This window comes from Pelodiscus sinensis, chromosome 4 (genome assembly GCF_049634645.1).
Source record: "Pelodiscus sinensis isolate JC-2024 chromosome 4, ASM4963464v1, whole genome shotgun sequence".
Taxonomy (NCBI): Eukaryota; Metazoa; Chordata; order Testudines; family Trionychidae; genus Pelodiscus; species Pelodiscus sinensis.
The window spans coordinates 15,355,099-15,380,559 of NC_134714.1; the positions used below are offsets into that span (position 1 = coordinate 15,355,099).

A 25,461-nucleotide genomic window follows, 5' to 3' on the forward strand; every position below is an offset into this window, starting at 1 on the left:
ATATATTGGGCTGGGTCATGTCAGGACATTGAACTCTATCATAGAGCTGTATCATTTGCAAATAGCTGGTGAAATAGTCAGCTATGCTGATTTTATGCCACAGGGGCATTCTTCTATGCTAGGGAATCCCCACTTGGCTATTTAAGCCAACTTTCCACCCCCTTTTGCATCTCTGAAAGGGACAGTGTAGGGCTGAGAAGCTGGCCTCCTGTACATAGCCTTGCAGGATTTGGGGTATCAGACCATAAACTGGACACAGACCTAAGACTAAGTTTTGCCTATCATGGGCCTCAGGTCAGTGTAATATTGAGTCTTCAAATCCATGTTTTGGAGAGAAGTAGTAAACATTGATTTTGTAGAATAATGTTAATTAAAAAAACAACCTTGTGACTGCTGAGAGAGTAAGTCTTTGTGAGAGAGATTAGTGTGCACAATGCAGGTGATACAAAGATGCAAGATCTATGCTATTTATTCCTGGTTCAGCAGTTTGTTACGTTGCTGTCACCTCCACCTATCTATTGTGTGTGTGATGCAGAAGTGTGTGTGTGTGTGATATAAATACGTGCTCACCACTTACTATTTACCTAATTCATGTTACATAAATAAAGTATTTAGACATTTTAAAATGATCCCATCATGAATTTAATTTGTAGCAAGTCAACTTTGCACAGTGAATGCTGAAATCTTCTCCTTAACCTTAGATTTTCTTTAATATATATCCGCAGTAACACTTTTTTGTTTGTTTTTAATGTAGGAGCTCCATCAGAAAATTCTCCAACAAAAACACCATGTGAAATTACTCCAAAAAAAGACAGGTTGTCTGAATCCAGAAGTGGCTGAATTAAAGCAGCAGCTTCAGTGTATCACTGATTTGTTTAATACAAAAAAACAAATTTTCCAGGATCATTTTACCAGTCGTTTGAACTGTAAGCAAAAATGGGTTTCCCTTTTAAAGACTGACATACATGTCTGTGTTGGGCATGTGCTTGAATGTTGTAACTCCGAGGGCTAGATCCTCAACTGGTTTAAGATGGAATAGTTCCATTTGCTGCAATGGCAACATGTCTCTTTACACCTGTACAGGATTTGGCCCTACGCCTCCATATTCTTTCTGAGCCGTGGGCCCTGTCATGAAGCCTTTACTTTCACAAAATCACCATTAGAGTAAATGGAAGTTATGTTAGAATAAAGGCTGTCAGTTGGGGCGTGTGTAGAGAATCATGGCAGCTCTTTCTGTTCCATAATGTTTGAGGAACTTCTTGAAGATTCCATCTTTTCAGATCAGCGTTTGAGAACTGGCAATAAAAAGGGTGACCAGAGCGTTGCTGCCACAATGCATGTGCAAACAGTGCTTAGCTTCTTGATGCGGCCTGTTCATAAGTGCATATTTTCAATTCTAGGTGACATAGTCTAGTGCCAAACACAGGGCAATGGGTATCTTTAACCTACTAGTGTATCTCCACTGGAGTTATACCCACAGAGAATTTCACCCAAATTGAACATCAGCCTGCAGTCACTGGAATAATAATAATTACTGAATAGGTTTAATTTGTGTTAGAGGTCAGAGTAGCAATAGCAAATCAAAATCTTTGATAGACTATACCAGACAATGTTTTCTGAAATATCAAAAATAGGCCTCTCAGGTGAGCCCCCACCAAGTAATAAGTACTGTCAGTGCAAGGTTGGGTTCCAAAAGAGAGAAGTAAGGACTGCAGCATTTTCTGTCATGTTGCATGTAGAGAGAGGCAGTGTTTAGGGACAGTACCAATGAATATAATTGTTAGGAGATTAACTGAAATCTTTATGTTTAGTAGAGCCTTCCTGTTACAGAATGAGAGAAAAAAAGTCAGACTCTGTCTTTTTGCAGATCAGTGTGAGGATTTTAATGACTGGTTCAGCGGCGCTCAGCTATCTTTAAAGGATTGTTTTGACCCTTCAGAAACAAAACAGATATTGGAAGGAAAATTGCAGAAGCTGGTGGTAAGATATTAGAGTATTTTAAAATACAAAGCTTTAGAGGGAGGTAGCACCCTCGCAAGATAGCAAGGGAGTCTGTACTTTGTAGTGAATTCACCTACTGTCGTTTATAAATTCAGGCTTTTTTGAGTTGAAATGTTGTTTTAAAAAACCCACAAAACAGTGTGGCTATGGGAATGGGTGATAGAATTGTGTTCAGAAATGCACATTTTGTTCTAACCTATAGTTAGGAAAGTTCAGATAGGTGCCACATTGACATCTAAGGGACTTAAGGAAACGCTTAAGGGTTATACTGAATCAGGACTTAAAGATGAAGATGATCCTGATTCTGTAGAAGTCAGTGGGAAAATCCCCATGGACTTAAGTGGAACTAGTATTTTACCATTATTAGTAGTAATTTTGAATATTTCTGTAACCACCTAGGAGCCCTAGGCATGCTCATTCCCATGGGCCTTTCCTTTCTAATTTACTTCTGATTCCCTCTCTTCCTCTCCTCACAGTCATCCTTGGTGATGTCATCTTCTATACTGGTGACTCATCTGGCCCCTTAGCTACATGTTCGCTCACCCTCCTGTGTTTCTTCAACCTGCAGCTTTGGGTCAACTCTCCCAATCACTAAAAGGGTCATTCACTTGACTTGATCTTCACTAAATATGGATCTCTCTCTGTTGCTGAGTTCCCCCTCTCTGACTATCACCTGGTCTTCAGAATTGCTCATCACACAGCCATTCTTTGTTACTTAGCCTCTCCCTGATTTCTAGTCCATCTGTGCTGATATTCTTGTTTTCCCTTAACCCTTTCCTTCCTGTCCTCTCTGTCAAGATGATACAATGCAAATTGGAGGCTGGAGTAGGCAGTCCTAGCTTTATCAACAGTTGAAGGTTTATGCAAGAAGTGAGACTTAATGAGAGGTTTGACTATGAAAGTTGTGGAGGTTTGCTTCATGCCTCTGCTTTGTGTATTTTCCCCCGGAAGAGAATCTTTAGCCTCTCTTCTTTACTTTGCTCTGATATTTCAAGGGAGGTTTTCTTTGTCCATTTCCACTTGGGTGAGGTGAGTTTTAAATTAATAGTACATGCACTTTGCAAGAGCCTGTAAAGTTTTTTTTAAGCCCAAAGTGATAGCACAAACTAAGATGCTTCTATAGAATATTATCTAGCAACAGACTCTAATTTGTCATGTTTATGCTTTTATTAAGAGTTTCCTAACCTTTGAAGGCAAAGAGAGTGACATCCAAGAGGTAAAATCTCTCTTGCATAAAGTGGAGAGTTATTTGCCTGAAGCTAGTGTTAATCAACTTAATTGCTGGGTGAGAGATCAAGAAGCAGAGTTACAAAGAGTAACCTCCAAATGTCAAAAACAAGAAAAGAAACTTTGTGCTTCTTTGCAACAACTCATTAGGTAGGTATCTGAAATTAATTCCTAACAGCTTATTTATGTATGATTTAAAGTTCTCTCTCAACCATAATGACACATAAATAACCTTGATTTTCATTAAAAATCATGTGTTGTTGAGGAATCTGCTGATATTTTCTTCTGTTTTGTTTAACTTCTCCTTCAATTTTCTTAACAATAAAGAGAGCATGAGGACCCTGATTCAGCAATGTGTTTGAGCATATACTTAAAACTTATAAATGGTTCAGTTGAAATTTGTGAAGCTACTCACATGCTGAGATTTATGTGTGTGCTTAAATATCTTGCTGAATCAGAGCCAAGATCATTTCACATCTGTTACAGTGAAATTTTATTGTCAATTTTTTTTTTACTAATTTCAGATATAATACTTCTCACTTACGAGGGTGTTCATTCTTGTGTCTGTTGTTTCTTTAGACTTCAGGAAGACAACAGTGGCTTGAAGGAATGGCTCACTATTCAGGAAGAAACATGGCTGGAGACTAAAAACGAGAAGATTAAATTAGAAAGTCTTTACCAAATGCTAATAAAGCAGAGGTAGCCTTGTCTTTGGGTTTGGAGGGAGGTAGTTTTTATTTTTCTTGACTCCTCTCTTTTATAGTAGATACAGTGTTATTCATTTGTTGTATTTTTCAGAGAAGCATTCGACTCCCTATCTCAGCTGGCAAATTCTTTGAGGGAGTCTGGGTTTACAAGAGATGAAAGAGTGTCCGAATCCCATCATCTCATTAGTAGGTATCAGGAATTACAGACCCGTGTAAGCGAAATACTAGGAGTTACACAGACACTGTCCATGGAAGGGCAGAATTTTGAAGCTCTTGCACAGAAAATGTCGTCTTGGATAAAAAGACTTAATGAATCCGTTATTGGCTTGGGTTCACTGGAAGGCGAGTTGCCACTGGAGGAAAGGATACATCAAATAAAGGTACAGTAGCACACTTACTTCTCTGATTTTAGCAGCTATGGGTAATATACTGGAAATGTGTGGTGTCTAATCTCATTAGACCCACCATATGTCATTGATGGTTACAGTGTACAGCTAAGCATATGGTTGCGTGGGTAACCAAATGCAGTAGTGCAGCACAGAATTCTCAGCCTAGGGGCAAGGGAGGACTACAACGGCTTTATGTCCTCCCAATCCTGCCTGTTCCAGAAACTGGAGAGGGCCTGGGTAAGTTACAGCAGCTTCCCACAATCTCCTTGTAGGCCGCTGCACTCTGTGTGGAAGTTTTCAGAGAACTGTCCACGATAACTCCAAGATAACTGTCCACGATAACTCCAAATCTTTCCTGATTTGTCGTAGCCAAATTAGCCCCCATCATACTGTACGTATAGTTGGGGTTATTTTTCCCGATGTGCATTACTTTACACTTATCCACATTAAATTTCATTTGCCATTTTGTTGCCCAATCACTCAGTTTGGTGAGATCTTCTTGGAGTCCCTCACAGTCTGCTTCTGTCTTGACTATCCTAAACAGTTTGGTATCATCCTAAACATTCCACCTATCCAGCACCCCTATCTCTAGTGTGTCCCCTGTGCTGAATTTTGTGAGAGCGTCCTTACAGGGTAAGCCTTACAGTTGTCACATGCAATGCCTAGGATGGGAGAATTCTCCCCTATCTAGAATTGAGGCTTTATGGTGCATTGGCCTTTTCACATGGCATAAAGGGGCTGCAATGAGTGTGAAGCTATATTTGAGGCAATTTTTTTGCTTTATTTTACCAGAATGAGATTGGTGTTTTTTTTGTGCATATGCCATAGGAGTATTAGGGAATATATGTGTTTATAATGTTTTGGTACGTTTTGGAATGCTGAAGCTTAAACTGGATTATTCATCCACTTGCTAATATCAGTGATGCAGGACATAGAAGTGATAGTGGTTTTTATTCAGTGGCAGTAGACTAAGAAAAAACCATTTTGCAGGTGGTACTCTTGTTCGAATCACTACAAGTTAATGAATGAAATATGTTACATGTTCTACTTCTGCTCTTTTGTTTAATCAGGAAATAATTGTTCTCAAAGATGACGGAGATTCTAAAATGCAAAACATCATAGCCCTGGGGAAAATCTTAATGAATATGGAGGGAGCCACGGACTGTGCCATTCAGCAGACTATTTCTGATCTCCAGAATCAATGGGAGTGCACTGTTGATTTAGCTACTGAATATCTAAGGTATTGTGGATTTCACAAAAAAAACCAGTACAGTGCAGTAGCTTGCCCTTACAGCTATCAGTTCCTCTTCCTGCTTTACATAATATAAATGGGTTCCCAAACTGGGAGGTGGGGGGAATTCCGGGGGGGGCATGAGGTGACCCAATCCCTCCTCCCTCTCCCCCCCCCCCCCCCGTCATTCCCCTCCACCTAAGTTTTGCTGCTATTTTTTTTTTTTGGCCCCAGTCAGTTCCTTCCCGCCCCCCCCCCCCCAACAAATTTTGCTGCTATGGGGGTGAGGGCATGAAGGTTTCTCAAAAATCCTAAAGGGGGCGTGATGCCAAAAAGTTTGGTAACCACTGATCTAAAGCTTCTATGCCAATGAAGGGCAACCTTGGCTAGTAAATGGGCTGCACAAGTGGCCCTCCTTCATCTGAGTGGGCGGCAAGATTGTCGTAATCAAGATGGTCTCCCAGGATAGTGTAGTTTTGCTAACTTGCATACGTAGAATGTGCAGGGTATGCCAGTTGAACTATAGCAGCGCTTTGATTGGATGCGGAGGGAGTGCACGGCTCTCACGATGTTTTGTGCAATCAGCACGCACTTCACTTCATGTCCCCTTGTTTTAAGTGCGTGTCACTTTTGTAATACCGGCAAGAAAAAAAAATGTGGACGAAAACCAGCAAAATCTGTCAACCCTGTACGTGGGCAACAGTTTAAAAAAAAAAAAAAAAAGTCTCAGGGGCCACACACAGAACCCTAATGGGCCACAGGTTGCTCAGCACAGATTCTCTGCTCTTTGCTTTTGGAGGACAAGAAGATAACAACTAGAAGAAAGTTTGTTTGAATCTGTGCACCGTTCATGATGGGACATAATGTGGCTTTAAACTACCGGCCATGAAGAAGGGGTTTGAGGCAAAAGAGCAGAAACCCCAAGATGCATTTTGGCCAGCTCAGCCAATATTCCTCTGGGATCCAAGGATGGAGTTGCCAGGAGAAAGCATAACTACATCCTTAGAATAGCTATGGGCATCACTAGCCTGGTGCCTTCTGTGCTCCCATTCAGATGACACCTGGTCCGTCTGCTCTCTACACGCCCTCCAGGACCAGCCGAGATCTGGTCTTATACAGATTTACATGGTTTCAGAATCAGTCTCAGGATTAAAAAAAAAAATCTGTATGTCACTAACAGCACAGAGGCTTTTAAAGACCATATTGTGATGTGACTGCTTATGGAAGCCCTCTCTGTGGCCAGGGCTGCCTCTGCAGTGTATGGCTAGTGATTGCTCCCTTAGATTGCACGTACTGTTTTGAGGTAAAAAATAACCCTGCTTGGAGTCTGAGTTTATTTACTTCAGTTGTAATGAATGTCCCCTACCCAAACATTTCTCTTTCTCCTCCCAGGCTTCCATGCTGGGAGAGCTTAGCAGGCTACTCACCACCCTTTCTGCCTGAAGTCTTAGTCCCAGCCCCCAGGCCTTGCTAGCGCCAAGGAAGCACTAGCAACTTCTGTACTCCATGGCTGTCTACACATTGGCGCAAACTTGCACCAAAGCAGCCGCTTTTGCACACAAACATGCTGCCTGTCTACACTGGCAGGGAATTCTTGTGCAAGAACACTGATGTTCTAATGTAAGAAATCAGTGCTTCTTGCGCAAGAACTATGATGCTCCTGCTCAGGAATAAGCCCTCTTGTGCAACTGTTCTTGTGCAAGAGGCCAGTGTAGACAAGCAACATGAATTGCTTGCACAAGAAAGCCTGATGGTTAAAATGGCCATTGGAGCTTTCTTGAGCAAGAGAGCAGCTACACTGGCACTGATGCTCTTGAGCAAAAGCACATCTCTTGCGCAAAGGCACATGCCAGTGTAGACGCTCTCTTGTGCAAATACTCTTGCATTAAAGAGTATTTGCGCAAGATCATGCCAATGTAGACGTAGCCCATGTGTCTCCTCTCTTTACTACAGCCACCTGCTGCACTTCATTTGCCTGATCCCACTCAGCTGGCACTCATCCAGTCATCAGGACTGTCTTAGCTCCAGGGTCTCTGGCCCAGGGAGCAAGTCACCCTGTTAGAAACCTGTTCGCTCTAGATATTAGAGAGACCCTTCTTGTTCAAACCAAGGATGTAAGTGAGTAGTTTACTACCCGATAAGCTTAGGTAGCTGAGTCACTATTTGACTATTCGTTTCCCACCTTGCTGCCTCTGTTGCCTCTGTATCAGAGGCAGCAAGGGGGTGAGAGCAGGAGTGGGAGCTCTTACTACCAGTGCAGGAGCAGGCAGCTCTTAGTACATTTAAAAAGCAGAGGGGCAGTGGTTAGGGACCAGGTGCAAGCTGGGACTGAAGCAGTCCCAGATCATGCCAGCATCCCCGCTGTGGCTCTGCCATTTAAAAAGCAGAGGTGCAGCGGTCCCAGAGCCAGCACGAGCCGGTATTGCTCAGTCCCAGCTCGCAGTGTCTTCAGGAGCTAACCTTGCTGTGGCTCTGCCATTTAAATGTAGTAGGAGCTGGGCTGCCTGCATGCTCGGCTCCTACTACATTTAAACTGCAGAGCTGCAGTAGGAGTAGCGAGTGCCCCTCCATCAACTAATTGAGTAGTTGATAGAAATTCCATCGACTACTCAATTAGCTAATTAAACACTACTTAACATCCCTAATTCAAACATCTGGTATTTGTCCTTGCTGGAAGAAAAGCAGAAGATTCTGAATGTGTTTTAATTAGGCTGCATCTTTATTCCCTTGTAGTATCTAAGAGTACCATGTAACAAGTTGTAGAATGCAGGGAGAAGGAGGTTGTGATCCTGATGATCCAGGTTTCGGAGCCCCAACTCTGCTCTTCAGCTCCCTTTAAAGGAGGTTAGGAAAAGGAAGGGGATGTCAGCTCCCCATTGATGAGATGGAGTCGCAAACGCCCCTTACTCAGCTCCCCTAACGGATGCTTCCAGCCCAATCCTGGGAAAGACTGCCTCTCCAACCTGCACGGGGATGTAAATACTCTTTCCACTTTGCCCGTGATCAGGAAGGGCAATGCCGTGACTTTGACTGGTCCCGTGTGCATTGTACCTTTCCCTGTTGGCTTTCCTCTTTCTCTCTCCTCTGTCGCAAAGAGTCCTTAAAGGAGCAACATCCCTCTCCTTCCAGTTAGCTGGACACAGACCCACTCACATAAGAGCTTCAGTGGGAATATTTCAAAAACTATTCTTTTCTGGGTTCCAGTTAGGGATGTTAATGGTTAACGGAATAACTGGTAAGGACTAACCAATTTGGGGCCTGCCATTGGCAGGGGGCTGCTCCATCCCCATGGAGACTGCTGTGGGCAGCGGGCTGGCTCCTGCAGCTTGGCTGGAGCAGACCCTGTGTCCATGGCAGTGGGTCCACTCCAGCTTGGACACGGCTGGCAGGGAAGCTACTTTACTGTAATAGGCAAGATTCTATACCCATTGAAATCAATGGGAATTTTGCTGTTGACTTCAGTGCGAGTAGGATAAGGCTGGCTATATGTTATTTTTATTTGGGAACAGAACTGAGTATTAAATACATTTTCAGCTGTGAGGTATCTTTTCTATAAAATGAGTGCTATGTGCAATTAAAAATATGACATCAGATAACAATAATAGTTATGTTGGGGACTAATCTTGCATGGCGCTGAACAGCTCCTGAGAAATGTGTTGAAAGGGATGGACTTAGCACCTGCCAGTAGATTCTTAACATCTTGCGGAATCAGAATTATCAATATTAGATGTGACGTATCAGTCAGCAGCAGAATGACTTTGGAATAAGAAACTTAAAGAAACCTGTGTAGACACGACGAGGAGTCCTGTGGCACCTTATAGACTAACTGAAGTGTAGGAGCATAAGCTTTCGTGGGCAAAGACCCACTTCGTCAGATGCATGTAGTGGAAATTTCCAGAGGCAGGAATAAATATGTAGGCCAGGATCAGGCTGGAGATGACCAGGTGGATCCAATAAAGGAGGATGAGGCCCACTTCTAGCAGCTGATCTGGAGGTGTGAATTCCAAGAGAATAGAAGCTGCTTTTGTAGTTAGCAAGCCATTCACAGTCTTTGTTTAATCCAGAGTTGATTGTGTCAAACTTAAAGATGAACTGTAGCTCAGCAGTTTCTCTTTGAAGTCTGGTCCTGAAGTTTTTTTGCTGCAGGATGGCTACTTTTAGATCTGCAATTGTGTGTCCAGGAAGATTGAAGTGTTCCCCTACAGGTTTTTGTATGTTGCCATTCCTAATATCAGATTTGTGTCCATTGATTCTTTTACGTAGGGACTGTCCTGTTTGGCCGATGTATATAGCAGTGGGGCATTGTTGGCACATGATGGCATATATTACGTTGGTGGATGTGCAGGAGAATGTACCAGTGACAGTATGGCTGATCTGGTTAGGTCCTGTGATGGTGTTGCTGGTGCATATATGTGGGCAGAGTTGGCACCGAGGTTTGTTGCAAGGATTGGTTCCTGAGTTCGAGTTATTATGGTGCGGTGTGTAGTTGCTGGTGAGAATATGCTTCAGGTTGGCGGGTTGTCTGTGGGCAAGGACCGGCCTACCTCCCAAGGCCTGTGAGAGCGAGGGATCATTGTCCAGGATGGGCTGAAGATCACTAATGATGCGTTGGAGAGGTTTTAGCTGGGGACTATAGGTGATGGCCAGTGGTGTTCTGTTGGTTTCTTTCTTGGGCTTGTCCCGTAGCAGGAGGCTTCTGGGTACACATCTGGCTCTGTCAATCTGTCTCCTCACTTCCTCGTGTGGGTATCGCAGTTTACAGAATGCTTGTTGAAGGTCTTGTAGGTGTAGGTCTCTGTCTGAGGGGTTGGAGCATATGCGGTTGTACCTCAGTGCTTGGCTGTAAACAATGGATCGTGTGGTGTGTCCGGGATGGAAACTGGAGGCATGCAGGTAAGTATAGCGGTCGGTAGGTTTTCTGTATAGGGTGGTATTGATATGACCGTCACTTATTTGTATCGTGGTGTCCAGGAAATGGACCTCCCGTGTAGATTGGTCCATGCTGAGGTTGATGGTGGGGTGGAAGCTGTTGAAATCATGGTGAAATTCTTCCAGACAGACACTTCTGCACAGCAAAAGAATATTGGACTCTGAGGGGAGAGGGAAAGTAAAGTTGAGCTTTTCTCTTGTGGCGCTTTATATTTCAAGATCCTCTCTAAAGTGTGCTGCTGGCCTTTTGGTATGAGTAATTATAGCAGCTTGTTTTTCACAGTATTTAAATCCTTTTCATGATAATGAAAAGGTAATATGTGCATTTTCTATAGTATATTATATTTTCCAAAAACTCTCCAACAACAGGTTCATACAGACAATAGATTTAACTTAGTAGTTAAAAAATAATACTCCTATTGTAATAGAAGCAAAGAATATACAGCATGAGCAGCAAGCCTCAGATTCTAGCAACTATGTTTTCACGGGCTGGGATTTAAAAGGAGCGAAAAGGATTTAGACTCTCAAGCACCATTGAAATGCAGTGAGATTTGGATGCCATATTCTCTTGGTCCCCTTGGAAAATTCCTGCTTTGCTACTTATGGATAATTTACAACTCAAAGAATAAACCTCATGATTATAACTGGATCTAATGATTTAAGGTCTGCAATGTAATGTTTCTAAACAAATAATACAAAATCTTAGAATTCTATTATTATCTTCTTTCCCCTTCTTCAAGCCACCAAGAACAGATTCAGCTTCAAAGAAAACAGTACTCACAAAGCAAAAAAGATTTGAGATTGGTGCTGACTGAATTGAAGAAGCAGCAACAGGAATTGAGTCCTGATGTTCAGGCTGGTTTGCAGGAGAAACAAGCACAGATAACAAACTATATAAAACTCCTGCAAAAAGCAGAGAGTTTAACATTCCTATTACATGAATTAAAAAGCCAAGGAGATTACCTAAAGGACTGCGTTGAGGATTCCTGCTTCATGGAAGAATCATGGTTAGAACTAAAACATCTGCATGAAAGTCTGCTCAGCCAGTTGCAGGTTGGAATCATGCCATGTTTTGTTATCATGTTATTAGTTTTAGTATGCGTAATTATTTAATTATTTTTGCTTGTTATCTCATTAAACTATCAGCTCAGAATGTTGTGGCATAAAGTGAGGACACTCTGAAATGAACTTCTTTATTAGTTTTCTGTTTTGAAATTAAGGCCAAATCTTAATTAAGGCCAAATCTTCTCTACTGGGCAAAACTAAAGTAATTAGCAGTGCGTTCCTCTGCGAATTGGTAGGTAAGGAATCCTTCTCCAGGCCACAGAGTGGAAGAGAGGGCCCCTTAAGGTTTTGATCTTCTGTTGCTTTGTGATTTGCCTAGGAGTAAAGGATAGCCCAAAGTGGGGACTGGTGAATGTGAAGTATTGATAAACAACAAATCAAAATAGTAGCATTTTATATGTACTAGTATAGGTGCAAACAGCTACATAGTGCAAAGAAGAGGAGAAAGAGGACTTTTACTAATCTATTCCTAGAGTCACACAGCTACTCTAGCCTTAACTTCTGTTGTGTCGTCCTCCCTCATGCCCGAGGATAAGGGTTGGTTCCATGTAGGTGTTGATCCATGGACTTTGTTTCTGCATCTACCCTCGTGTTCCTTCATGTTTGGACAAAAGATGGATCATCTGAGGATCACAGCTGTGCAGTGGGGATGTGAACTGGTAACAGGTTAACCAGTTGCCAGGTTATGCTTACCGGATACCAGGGAGTGGAGGGTGGTAGCGCAGCCCGAAGCCCCACAGATGGGGGGATGGCAGCGGTAGTCCATTTAATCAGTTAACTGGTTAACTGGGATTTTACATCTCTACTTTGAATAGATCTCAGGAAACATCTAGTGGCTTGATGGTCACTATCCATATGTTTTCAATGGTCACTGGATGTGTGTATGAGCACTTTGGATAAGCAGAGGCAAATAAATGAATGCCTGATACAAATTAGGGATGTGAATGGTTAACCAGAAGCCAGGCCAGGCTGGAGCACCCCTCCTCCCCCCCCCCCCAATGCTCCTCCGGCCCAGCCACCAATTAACCATTCACATCCATACAATGCAGTGTGGGTTCTTTGGACTTGCTCTCCGCGTCCTTTTTAGGGTGGTGCCCACAATGTGCTAGATACTTTCCAGACATTCAAAAAGGAACAGTCACTGACCGGAGAAGCTTGTCTAAAGATACTCAAGCTATTATGGGAAGGAGAATAACAATCATACAACTACGTTTAAGACCATGTTTTTCTACAGTGTAGTTATGAGAGGGATACAGCTGTTCAAAGGATGGAGCTACCTGCTTGATCATGGTGAAGTACAATTGCCATTTGCTTTAGAGGCAAATCACTGGCAACCTTTTCAATTTTTAAACACTTGAATGCCCTAGCACAGTGATTCTCAAACTGTGCTCCGCAGAGCCCCAGGGCTCCGTGAGACATCTCCCAGGGCTCCGCGAAGTTGACAAACTGGAAACATCGATAGGTACAACACATACGATCAGTGGACCGCTGGGGCGCCGCATCAATTTTTACGCATGTAAAGGGCTCTGGAGCCCAAAAAGTTTGAGAACCGCTGCCCTAGCAGAGCTATCTAAACCCTTCTGTAAGCATCCATCTGAGCTGTGTTTTGTATGAGGTAATACTGAAATAAATGTACAAACTGCTTGTCTTCTAGGACTTACCACAGGCACTGGAAGGTTACGGTCAAGAATACCAAGTGTTCCAGGATACATTGGCAGTCTTGAGTAGCAAGCTGAATAGGCAATGTGAGGAATTTTGCCATTTCACTGATACCTCGGTGGAAAAGCCAGCAGCTGTTCAACATCAGTTGAAATTGCAGGTATGATGCGGTTTTTGGATACTATTGTTAATGGATCCCTGCCATGGAATTGTAGACCTTCAAGACAGCACTGTGTTTATAAAGGTGGTGAGTCAATTGTATTAATCCAATTAACTAAACCATCTGGTTCTCTCCAAAATGTAAAATGTGGGTGATCTACCTTTTAGGAGGTAACTGCATTCCTGACCCTGCTGCCAGTGGACTTTAGCTGTTGGCTTCACTGGAAACAGACTCAGGCCCTAGCTCCATTAGATTTCCAGAATTCAGCTTCTTTTCAGTGGGGCACAAGGAAGAGAGTGAATCTCAAACATATGGCTGTTGTGTCTAAAGTGGCCGGTATTCTGAATACAGACTGGATAGAGTAGCTCAGGTTGAGACAAACCCACAATTGTATGAGCCAGTTGGAGTATCATTGTTGTCACTGAGTGTAGAAAGAAATTGAAGGATGATATATCAGCTCAGATCATTGGTCTGTCAAGTCAGGCACCTTGACTCCAATGCTGGTGGATTCCTGTTGCCTAAGAAGAAAGTTAACTCCTTCATTTTCTCTCTTAACAGGTTGTGAAATACAGTACATAATAGAGGTGTGGGGAGGAAGGAGGACTTCCTTCTTAAATCTTGCCAAATTCAGCATATTCCTTGAGGCTTAAAATTTGATTGCTCCATTATTTTATTACAGTATAGTTGTAGATGTTGTTCCTCATCACAAAAGTATCCAGCTTCTTTAAAATTCCAGTTGCAGTATTTGACTTTCTGCAGCAGTCAAGTAGCATTACATGAATAGTTCATGCATCTTGCCGCATAAGCTGTTCTTTATGACAAAAGTTAATGAGTTTAATAAATCACTATATACTGTCATTATTATTATTATTACAAATGTCATTTTAACATTGGGTAAATTGAATGAAGACACTTTTCAATAAACTTGTTTCCTCTCTTTAAAGGAACAAGCACCTCTTAGTCAATGTGAAGACAAGTTAAAGAAGATTTTGGCTTTAGCAGAATCTGTGGAAGAAAACACTTCTTCATCGGGACAGAAGATTTCTAAGGATGCAGTGGAAACACTTCAGTGTAAACACAGAAGTTTGAAGGAGAGACTTAAAAATGTCAAGCAAACGGGTGAGAATAGTCTCAGAGACACTCCAGATTCAAAGCATGCCTTTGCTGATGAAACCAAGACCCAAGATAAGTCAGATAAAATGATAGAGAGAGAGAACCAGGTCTTTTCTGATACTCCCACTGTTGTTGAAGAGAACAGCAGAACAGAAGAGCTGGAAGAAGGCTGGAAAATGGATATTGTAAGTATGTGTGTTTATGGCAAGCAGAATGAGAAATTGTGGGCAAAGAGGCATTTGTCTCTCAAAAGCATATAATCGATTGTACCTTTTCATAAATAAAACTTTCCATAAATTGCACAATTATAAACCAAAGCATGTACAAGAATTTTCCAAACCTGCTCCACACATTACATTAGTATGACACTCACTTTATTTAAAACCTCAATTGTCAATTCATGCCTCTAGTTTCTCTCTTCTTATGTAATCAGATTGAATATTTTGGGTCAGAAATCTCAAGAAGAGTGAGAAGAGGAGGTGGTAAGAGAGGAAACATGCTGTGACCATTCTGTAACATTAAATACTAAGCCACTGCTTTTGCTGTAATTTTATACAAAATAAGAAAGGCTTTTAAAGCCAACAGGTTTCTATTTCCTTTGTGCCAGAAAGCTGGTATAAGAATTTTTTTACCTCTGTCTGTATATTATAATTAATCACAGGTTAATATTTTCCACTCTAAATTTTGTTTGTTTTGTTTTTACTGGTTCTCTTTAGTGTCAAGGTTTAAATGGAAATGTAGAAGACCAAGAGCAACAACATAATCTGTATTCTGAAGAAAACAGATTATTGGCAGACAGTCCAAATAGTCCTCTAAAAGATCAAAGCAAGAATATACAAGAGCAAACAGTTCAGGTAATAGAGAACTAAGTTCTAATTAAGTCATAACATGTGTGATTAAGTATGTGCTCATTATATCAAGAAGAAAAGGAAAATAATGTGTGCGGACCACAGAGGGAACAAGCATTATTGTTTCGGTAAATAAATATTACCTGTCAGTAGTTGGAGTTCTTTTATGTGACCTTTGCATGTTCACCGTTGTGCAATGTGCCAGTGGGACAGGTTGGCTCAAGGCACAGGTGCCTTGATTCACCAGGCAGACTGGGAGGAGACCACTTGGAGAACAACCACTGTAACTGTCTCCCAGCCCATGGATACCACTGAAGCAGAGCAAAGACCATTAAAACTTTGTTAAATTAGCGATACAGATGTTTCTCGGAGAAGGAAGAAGGGTCATGGGTAGGGCTGTAGGATTGTCAGGTACCTTTAAGGACAAGTCATGGTACAAATACTAGAAGTTTTGGGAATAATTACATAGAGCAATTAAGGTTCTTATCCTACAAGTAGCTCTGCACAGGTGGACACTCATACCTGAGCTGAGCTTTTATGGGATCCCTTTCCAGAATCAAGGTGAGTTAGTTTCTAGAACCGGGCCTCTAGATTGTTTAAACTGCTTTCAGGGCACAACTTGATTTACTGAATAGGTAGCTAGTGCCCCTTTCGCTGTTACGTTGTCCTACGTATAGATTTGGGCCTTTTTCACTGATTTTCCACAAACAGTGGCTGTCTGTCCCAGTAGTCAGAGCAGGAATCAGGCTGAGGAACCAGGGCCCAGGGTCAGAAACATAGAGTCTGAATGACAGAGACAAGGGTTGGTATAGCGTCAGAGCCAGGAATCAGAGCTGAAGATTAGACCCGGATTAATTGGAAGGCAAAGAAAGAAGGGGAAGGGCTGTTCCAAGACAGGAGTAATGATGGGATAGTATTAGAGGACTAGATGGTTCAGAGGGTAGAGCAAGGCAGAAGCAGGGCTTGCAATGAGGCAGGTACAAGGAAGTTGAAAATCCAGAGGCATGTGCACGGAAGAGATGCTTACTTTCTGTAGTTGCTGGGCTTCTACACATGCCACCTGATTGCTTTAGCCAATCCAGCATCTCTGTTATGGCCCAACTGTGCTCATTTGCTTCCTGGAGACGGGCAGATGCTGCAGTCAGTGCTAATTCCTGACCATGACTTTCCACTGTCAGGGTGTCCACGTTGGTGGCTCTCCTGCATCTCTTCAGAGGCTAAAGCTCAGTTAAATGATTATTTATACTCAAGATATTTATTAAAGAGCAGATTTGGATGCTTTGACTGGAGGATTAAGAGCAAGGATCTTCCTTGACAAGCAGTCCCACTGTGGGAGCACTGTGGAGTGGATTGCTAGTCTGTGTGAGTCTTGGTATAGTATGTAGCTCTTGACTAATAATACACTTTTTAAAAAAATCAGGAGAAGCATAGTGTAGGGATGCAGGTTGTGGCAATAGTGTAGGGATGCAGGTTGTGGCAAAGCAGGGTAGCGTTCAGCTGAAAATGTTTGACTACTCTGTGTGATGATGACATAATGACCAAGGAAGTTAATCAACACAAGGGGAGAATTGCACTCAAGGTGGTAAGGGTCAGCTGCATCACAAAAAGAAAAAACAAGGTGCTGTGCTTCTGACTCTGGGTCATACTCTCAGTATCTAGCCCAAATTCCATGCAAATGTAAATAAAACCTGCAGAAATCCTTGTTGAGTCTCCTTCCAGAAAATGCCTCACTATATACAGAGGCTTGTTGGACCAATACAAGGCAAACTACTGGACTGGGGACCTAAGTTCCTTGTAAACTGCACAGCCTGAAGCTACCTAGTTAGCACCACTCAGGCACTCCAGAAAGCTGCACAGGACTGGGACCTGCAGCAGCCAGGGGAGGGCCACCCTGCTGCCCATCTCCAACCTAGCCCTCAGCCATGATTGATGGTTTCTGGCCTGGCCAGTGGACCCAGTCCCAATCCTCCTGTGGCTATGGGGGCCTGGCCTCCATCCTGCCCTGGTAGCCTGGTCCTGGCCCCCGTCCAACTGCAGTGGCCAGGCTTCAACTGCAGCTTTCATCTGGCCCTGGAAGCTGTGGTTCCCATAAGGCCTTGACTGACCCAGTCCTGACCCTGTGCTCAGGGGCACTCCAGCCCCAGTACTGACACTGCCACAGCTGGGGTGGTCTGGCCCCAGGCTTGATTCTGCCACAGGACTGGGGATGGGGCCAGGCTGTTGCCAAACCTTGGCAGGATTGGGGGTGTGGCCGAGTGGCCATGGCCAGATGAGGGCTGCCATGTTTATTTTCATGCATCTACAGTTTGGACTCATCTTATCGCCATGTTGTTCCTGTGAGCCACATAGTGAAACTGAGCCTTGGCTCTGTAAAGAAATAAAATATCAGCATGATTGGAAATAACATAGTCTGCATCTATACAGCTGGCAGTTATTTTAACATAATGTCAAAATACTGTCAAACGGGAGGGCTTCTTACTCCGACTCCTTAACCCTCATTGTACGAGGAGTAAGGGAAGTCGGAGGAAGAGTGCTCTGTTTCGAAATAGGTGCTGTGTAGACAGCACCAAAACTTGAAATAAGTTAGTTGGAAATAAGCTACGCAATTGACGTAGCCCAATTTGCATAGCTTATTTCGAGCCAACCCAAGCTGTGTAGATGCACCCTAATTGGCCTTCAGAGTCACCCCAAGGTTTTGGGACCTGGGAAAATCTCCACAGGAGAGCTCACTGGACAGCTTACTTTTCTCTGTTTATCAGCCCTCCTTATATGATATCCACCCCAACTCTCCCTTCACTTCCTCTATTTGTGGCTGCTTGGGTTATGAGGTCAGTGTGTCAATGTACTTTCTGCTCGCGGGAGGGCGGCGTGGGCAAAGTGGGGCAAAAGCACAGTTCACAGACCTGATTCTCCAATGTGCCGTATGTTCTGATTTGACCTGTTTTGTTGCTATTCGTTCGCTGTATCACAGAAGAATCTGCGGTACAGATCCCCAGTCCTGGATCAGGAGAGGACTGTGCTAGGTAAACTGAGAAAAAGATTTTGAAAAAATCTATTCAGGCCACCCTGGCTACAACAAGGTAGGGGCAAGGACCGGCCCATTGGGACTCCCATGGCAGGATGGGAGTCAGGGCTGCTATGGCAGGGGCTAGGGCCCGGTGGTTCTGGGTGTGGCAGCTTGGAGGGTAGGTCAGGGGTGGGGCAGTCCTCCCTTGGCTGCTGCTCTGCACAGCTTTCTGGAGCACCTGCATGATGCTAACTAGGCAGCTGCGCAGTGGCATGGTTTACTGGGAACTTAGACTCCAACCCTCTGCCCCAGGCCTGAGCCCCTTTCCACACTACAAACCCTTTGGCCCTATTCCTACCACATGAATTCTGGTATGTGCACCAATATGAAGATGATTAATCCAACCATGGAGGCTTGGCCCCCATCCTGCCCCAAATGCCCTGTTAGCCCAGCCTTGGCCTCTACCCTGTATGGGTCAGGGGGGCCTGAATAGACTTTTTTTTTAAAAAAAACCGTTTTCTCGGTTTACTTAGCACAGCCTGGTTCTGATCCAGGACTAGGGAACTGTATGTGTATGATGTGCACCACTCTGGTGCCCATAATCAAATTCATTCCATTCAAGGGTGGGAAAAATTAGAGGGCACACTGCTTGGGACGATCCTCTGGGAAGCTCTTGCCTTCTGTCCCGTAGGATTCTGCTCCAGCAGATGCAGAAGGGCATCAGTCAATCTCAAGCATTAGCTTGGTACATAGGAAGAGGAATGTAGTCTTTTACCTTAGGTATCGAAGAGCCAGACCAGCTAGGGCTTCATAGATCAAAATAGACACTGACAGGAAGCTAGTTCACTTTTCACATTCCTTGATATGTAGGGTGCAAGTCAGAAGAAGAGAGCTAATCCATCACTACCTGCATTTTTTTAGAAAATTTGTTATGATAAAATTACAGCACTGCTTCTTCTTGTAAACCATCTTCTGTACCATAACCTTGCCCAGGGTAATCTGCATAGCTCAGTTGCATTTCCCTCATTTAATTGTAATTGTAGGCTTCAACGCCTTGTCATTTGAAATACTGTAATTATTAGTCAGCATGTCTGATGAAGGCTTTTTGATTACTTGTTCTTTCATTTTCCTAGCACCACAAGGAGAAATCCAGTGATGGAAATAATCAAGCATACAGAGAAAATGTCCAGCAGTTCCAACAATGGCTGTGCAGAGAGGAGCAAATGCTGAATTCCTTCACATCTGAAAAAGAGAGACCATCCTCTAAAGAAACAGTTCCCATTCTTGAGGTAACCCAAGATCAACTAATTCAAGTTCTGTTCTTAAGCATCTTTGAATGTTAACACTTCAGTTACATAGTCTGCTTGAAGAGCTATTGTAAAAGAAGAGACAGCCATTCTCATGTTAAAGTCTATTCATTTTATATCGAACTATTTTGTGATCCCTCTCCCCCAAACAATATATGTTAGGGGCTCTTTTCAATAAAAGGTGAGTCACAGTCAGCTCACAATACCTCCAAATTTAATCCTTATTTTCTAGTGTTTTAAGTTTGGTAGGTTAGAAGGAGTTATACTCAGTTCCTCAGCCCCTCTCTCTCATATATTACAACGATTAGTTCAGGTAAAGCAATCTCCATCAAGTAAAAGAAAGTATATTAAAGGATTAAATGTGGTTATAGTTTGACTCTAATACAATGCTCTATTAAACAAGTAAGGAAGAAAAATTGAATAAGGATTGAAAGCATAACCAGATAAAATACTAAACCTACTCTGTTGTATACAAGGTTACTAAATTTAAAAATATGTTAAATTATACCTGACCCATTTAAAATCCTAAATTAGGATTTTCTTACTCCAGATTTCTGCCTAGAGAATTGGTACTAGCCTTGTGTAGCTACAGCCAACAGCCAGATTTGATACCTGTTCCCTAAAATGTAAAGCTTTAGGCAGGTACTCATTAGATTTGCCCAAATTCATTCATTGAATTTTAGCTTCAGGAATCCTTTATGCTTTGTAACAGTTTGCCTGAAACACCCCATCCTTATGATATTCTTAGGAAAGTTGAATGTGATTTTTGCTGTTTGACTAAGAAAGGTGGGTATTGCTGCAGGATCTATGTGCTGAGCAGACCTGAGTTAGGAATCCAAAGAGTAGCCATACCTGAAGAGAAGACTTGATCCAAATTTTCCAGGTTTTCCAGGTTCTCTTGTTCCAGGATCTGCTCCCTATTTACTTCGCTTTCAGTAGCAGTCACTTAATGTAGATTTTGGCACATACAGCTGTCTGAGTGTTCCCTACTTGTATTCCATCATCAGTTCTGGTCCCAGTGAGACTTTGAAGTCATATCCTTCTTGACCGTTCAGAATACAGAGGTGTCAGAAGGAAACATTATTTTCCCAGTATATGTGGTATATACTTAGCTCTTCTTATACCTTACCTTTCTGTGTTTCTTTATACCAGTGTTTCTTAAACTTTTTAAGACCAAGGAATACCAAACAATAATTTTTTTTTTTATGAGGAGCACCATTGATTTTTTGTTGAGCAAAAACAAACAAACAAAAAGATTGGGGCGGCCATTTTTTACTCTGTTATTCTCCACGACACATCAGTGTGCCATGGAACACAGTTTAAGAAACACTGCTCTACTGCCTTAGAAGAGGTACTGGGAAGGAATTGAGTAAGAAAGGTAGCATTCCTTCCTTGCTCCTCTGGAGAAGTAACTTAGCCCTTTTTCCTAGACAATAAGATACTCCCACTCTTGCTCCGGCTCAGCTTTTCTGGCTGACATATTTGGCAGTGGAGCCAAGACTTCCCGTTACCTAGTATCTTCTGCCTCTTCCTTGCATCTTCTTGGAGTTGAAGGAGGTATTACATTTGCAGCTCCACACTCTGCTGTTCTCAAGCTGCAGTGTGGGGAGCTGCTATGCTGGGGAGAGGCAGAGGAGAGAAATCTTTCTTTTGTGTCCATGTTAGGCTGGACCTCAGCATGTAGAGCTGAAACCCTAAATACATGTGAAGAGAAATGTGCACCATATACCATCATCCGGAATTTTCCCTGTTTCCATTTCACTACTTTCTTCATGTTTGTGACTAGTGTTCCATCTGATGATGCTGTCTTCCCACTGACTCTCTAACAGCTAAATAACTGTTTTCATTTCCTGCAATGTCATGGCCCTTCAAGGCCTCGTAAGATGAAACCTGGTGTTTCTGTCTCAGTAGATATAATTTCAGTAGCTGTGTGGTTAGAAAAAATGGAAAAGTTCCATGACTATTTGATTTTCCTGACCAGGTATATTTGGTTCACAGGAAAAAGGTAACAAGAATAGTCTTAATTTTTGTCATTATTTTATTTAGTTCTAATAACGACTCTGAGGTGCAAGGCACTTTCCAAACTGAACAGATGGCTCAGTCCCTGCACTGAACAGCTCTGTGTAAACAGCCAGGATTGTGGGTGGTGGTACAACATACAAGGCAGATGGCTGAGGTGATATTTGGACACCTCTTAGTGATATTGTGTTGTGCTGACACAATATATTTGTAGTATTATTTATATTATGGTGCCACCTGGAATCTCCCACTGATATCAGGGCCTCGTTGCACTATGTTCTGTACATACTCCTAGCTGGAGACAGTCCCTGCCTGGGACAACTTACAATCTAAAGTGTTGGGGAGGGGAAATAGTATTGTTTCCACTTTACAGGTGTGAAATTAAGGCAGAGAGAGATTAAGTTATTTGCCCAAGGTTATGCAAGAAGTTGGTAGCAGGACCTGTCCAGTGCCTCAGTCAGAAGGCCATCCTCCCTATCAACCTACATATATGGACTATTCGCAAATGCTCTTCCAACTTGCCAGTATCCATCCACTCATGGAGAGGATCATTGCTTTGCAAAGAGTTCAAGCAAGGGCCTTCCATGTACTGGGAGCATGGAGATGCTTGTGACAGTCTGTCATCACTGCTAAACTAAGGGGTCTTAGGAGCAAAGTGAAACAAGAGCAGATGAGCAGGATAGGAGAGAGCTAAACAGGACTTTGAAGACAGTGATAAATTGCATGACCTGCATGCATTGGAGTAGAGTGATCTGGGGAGGAATTCAAAGAGGTGATGATGGGATCAGAATGATGGGCAAGGAGCATCTTTGCATTGTATGAATTGTATTAGTGATATGGGAAACCACAGAGGAGCAGGTTGCATTAATCCAGGCAGGAGAGGACAAGGGTCTGAATGAGAATTTTCGCTGCAGAGAGAGAAAGGCTTATACAAGTTCTGCAGAGGAAAGTGTGTTGGGATTTGGGCATTTCTGGAACACGAGGCTTAGTAAAAAAAAAAAAAAAAAAAAAAAGTAGAGAGCCTGCATTTTTATGTATACTGTTGAATGAAAAATCCTGTTTGCATTCTAGGGTTCAAATGTGGAAATGGCTTTCCAGAAGCAACTTCTTTGTGAAGCCCAAGCAAATGCTGAATATATTGTGAAGGAGCAAAAGGTCTCTGAGCTGAAAAATCAAGCTGCAGAATTGGATATTGTGTTAGTAAATGAGCAACTAAGAGAGCTAGAGGTATGGAACCAGCAAAGTAATTACATAGCTGAGTTTGTTCAATGTGATATAATATCACTAATCAAAAAACTATTAAACTGTTGCGTATAGTTTCATTCTACATGGGACTGATGATACAGTCCCACATAACACCCTTGTAAGCAAATGAGGGATATGTGAGCTAGATGAAATGACTATAAAGTGAGTGCACCACTGGATGAAAGACCATAATCAAACAGTAGTTATCAATGATTCATTGTCAAACTAAGAGCGTGTATCTAAGTACGGTTTTGCCATGCTCAGTCAAGGATATGGAACTATTCAATATTTTAATCAATAACTTGTACGACAGAGTGGAGAGTATGCTTACAAAATTTGCAGATGACACCAAAACTGGGAGGGGTTGCTAGCATCTGAAGGGCAGGATTAGAATTCAAAGTAAACTGGACAAATTAGAGAGTTAGTCTGAAATAGCAAGACAAAATTCAAGTGAAGACAAGTGCAGAGAGAACTTCACTTAGGAAGGAAAAGTCAAATGTACAACTAAAAAATGTGGAATAACTGGCTAAGCAGTAATACCACTGAAAAGGACATGGGATGTATAATAGATCGTTAATTGAATATGTGTCGGGAACCTGATAGTTGTGAAAAATACAATTTTGGGGTACATGAACAAGAATGTCATATGTAAGGCATGGGGTAATTGTTCTGTTGTACTTGGCAGTTCGTAAGGCCTTAGCTTTAATGTTGTGTCCAATTATGGGTGCCACATTTTAGGAAAAACGTGGACAAATTGGAGTGAGTCTAGTGGACAGCAACAAAAAAGTTGAAAAATTTAGGACACCTGCTCTAAACAGAAAGGTTGAAAAAAAAATTGGCATATTTAATCTTGAGAAAATATCTGATTACAGTTTTCAGATATGTTAAGAACTGTTTTATAGAGGACAGCGATTAATTGTCTTCCATATCCACTGAATGTAGGACAACAAATAAATAGCTTAATTTTCAGTAAGGGCAATTCAAGTGAGATATTATGGGAAAGTGTTCTAACTTTAAGAATAGTTAACTTCTTCCTATGGAATCCTCACTGGAAGTTTAATAAACCATTGGATAAATACCTGTCAAGGATGGTCTAGGATTATGTGGTTCTGCCTCAGTGCAACTGGCTGCATTTGATGACCACTCAAGGTCCCTTCCAACCATACATTTCTATGATTCTATGATCAGCCATATGAAAACATAGTTTGTGTAAGTCCGGCTGCATAAACTGTACATGTCTGTCAGTGTTTATTTTCCTACAAATATATAAATGCTTCACACTTGTCTGCTCATGTGCAATTGTACATATGTCTCTGTGTGTCTGCATAAACGTGCCGTGAGCATCCGTACGCATGCTGACATATAACTGAACATGCATGTGTGTTCATGTGTGCACATACATACACAAATCTGTAAATATTTAACCATACTTTGTAAAGACAGTGCGAAGTAAAAGTGGTGAAAATTCTTTTTACTTTTTCTTTTTTCACTGTTAATGGACTTGACTATAGAATTTATACACTGAATTAGAAAAACAGAGAGCCACAGCTTTGTCTCTCAGGCAAGACATATCCCCTCGCTCAAGAGAAAGAAGTACATCCAACCTGCAAACCACAGAAGATACGGTTTCTTGCTGGGACAGGTTGCTTAAAGAATTGGAAGCCATTAAAGAGGTTAAACAACATCATCATCATCTAGTTAATGATTACTTGGGGAATCTGTCTGCTGTTCAGTCTTCCATGAAAATTTTATCAACAGAAAAGGAAAACATAAAAACGTACGTACAAAGAACTTTTTTAGCTTACTGGATACAGGCCAGAGTCCAATACCTGTCACAAACATTTACCAGATGTAAATCAACCTAGATGAAGTTATTCTGGTTAGGCAATGAACGAAACCTGAGTGTGGCATTGTATCAATTTAACTGAAATTATGTAAGGATAGAGGGAGAACTGTTTTAGTCCACACTAATAACTTAGTATATTGGTAATAACATTACATTGCATTTACAGCCCTTCAGCAGCAATGGTTATAAAAATGATTATTTCATTTATTACTTTTTGCAGTACTAGCATCTAGAGATCCCAGCTTTGCTGTGTCACATACTTTACCAACACACATTCATATGCTGCAAATGCACCTTAACTGATAAGCAAAGTGTTACTTTCTGTGGTTAGAATGAAATCTGCCAGTGTGAAGCCAAAGATAACCAATACATTTAAATATTTAGTATGTTTTGCAATTTAGCCTTCAAAGCATGGACATAACCTATAAATCATAATAATGATCCAGATTAATATGGAAACCCTACAATTATTTCTGGAATTTCCTTATATTTAGGTAGTTGAACAGAATTGAATTAATATGTAGGCTATTACAGGGAATTAAGGTGGTACAGGTTGAAACTCTCTTAATCAGGACTCTCTGGTCCAGCAACATCCCTGGTCCAGAAGGACCAAGGATATTCCAGGACCAGAGATTCCCATGGAGGGCTGGTGGCTGGGAGCCCTGCCACAGGGCTGGAGCCCAGTTGTGGCAGCAAAACCCAGAGCCC

The 25,461-nt window shown here is 42.1% G+C and overlaps 1 protein-coding gene across 6 annotated transcripts in view; it reads left to right on the forward strand.

Moving 5' to 3' along the window:
* SYNE2 (spectrin repeat containing nuclear envelope protein 2) overlaps positions 1–25,461 on the forward strand; it is a 300,187-nt gene that overhangs the window by 108,390 nt on the left and 166,336 nt on the right. For all 6 annotated transcript variants that reach the window (XM_075926397.1, XM_075926393.1, XM_075926394.1 and 3 more), the window contains 13 exons: positions 755–926; positions 1,868–1,980; positions 3,176–3,378; positions 3,808–3,927; positions 4,027–4,315; positions 5,395–5,564; positions 11,225–11,537; positions 13,204–13,368; positions 14,313–14,666; positions 15,198–15,335; positions 19,470–19,625; positions 22,734–22,889; positions 24,419–24,684. In XM_075926397.1, coding sequence (XP_075782512.1) covers positions 755–926; positions 1,868–1,980; positions 3,176–3,378; positions 3,808–3,927; positions 4,027–4,315; positions 5,395–5,564; positions 11,225–11,537; positions 13,204–13,368; positions 14,313–14,666; positions 15,198–15,335; positions 19,470–19,625; positions 22,734–22,889; positions 24,419–24,684 — 2,615 coding nt within the window. The remainder of the gene's footprint in view (positions 1–754; positions 927–1,867; positions 1,981–3,175; positions 3,379–3,807; positions 3,928–4,026; positions 4,316–5,394; positions 5,565–11,224; positions 11,538–13,203; positions 13,369–14,312; positions 14,667–15,197; positions 15,336–19,469; positions 19,626–22,733; positions 22,890–24,418; positions 24,685–25,461) is intronic.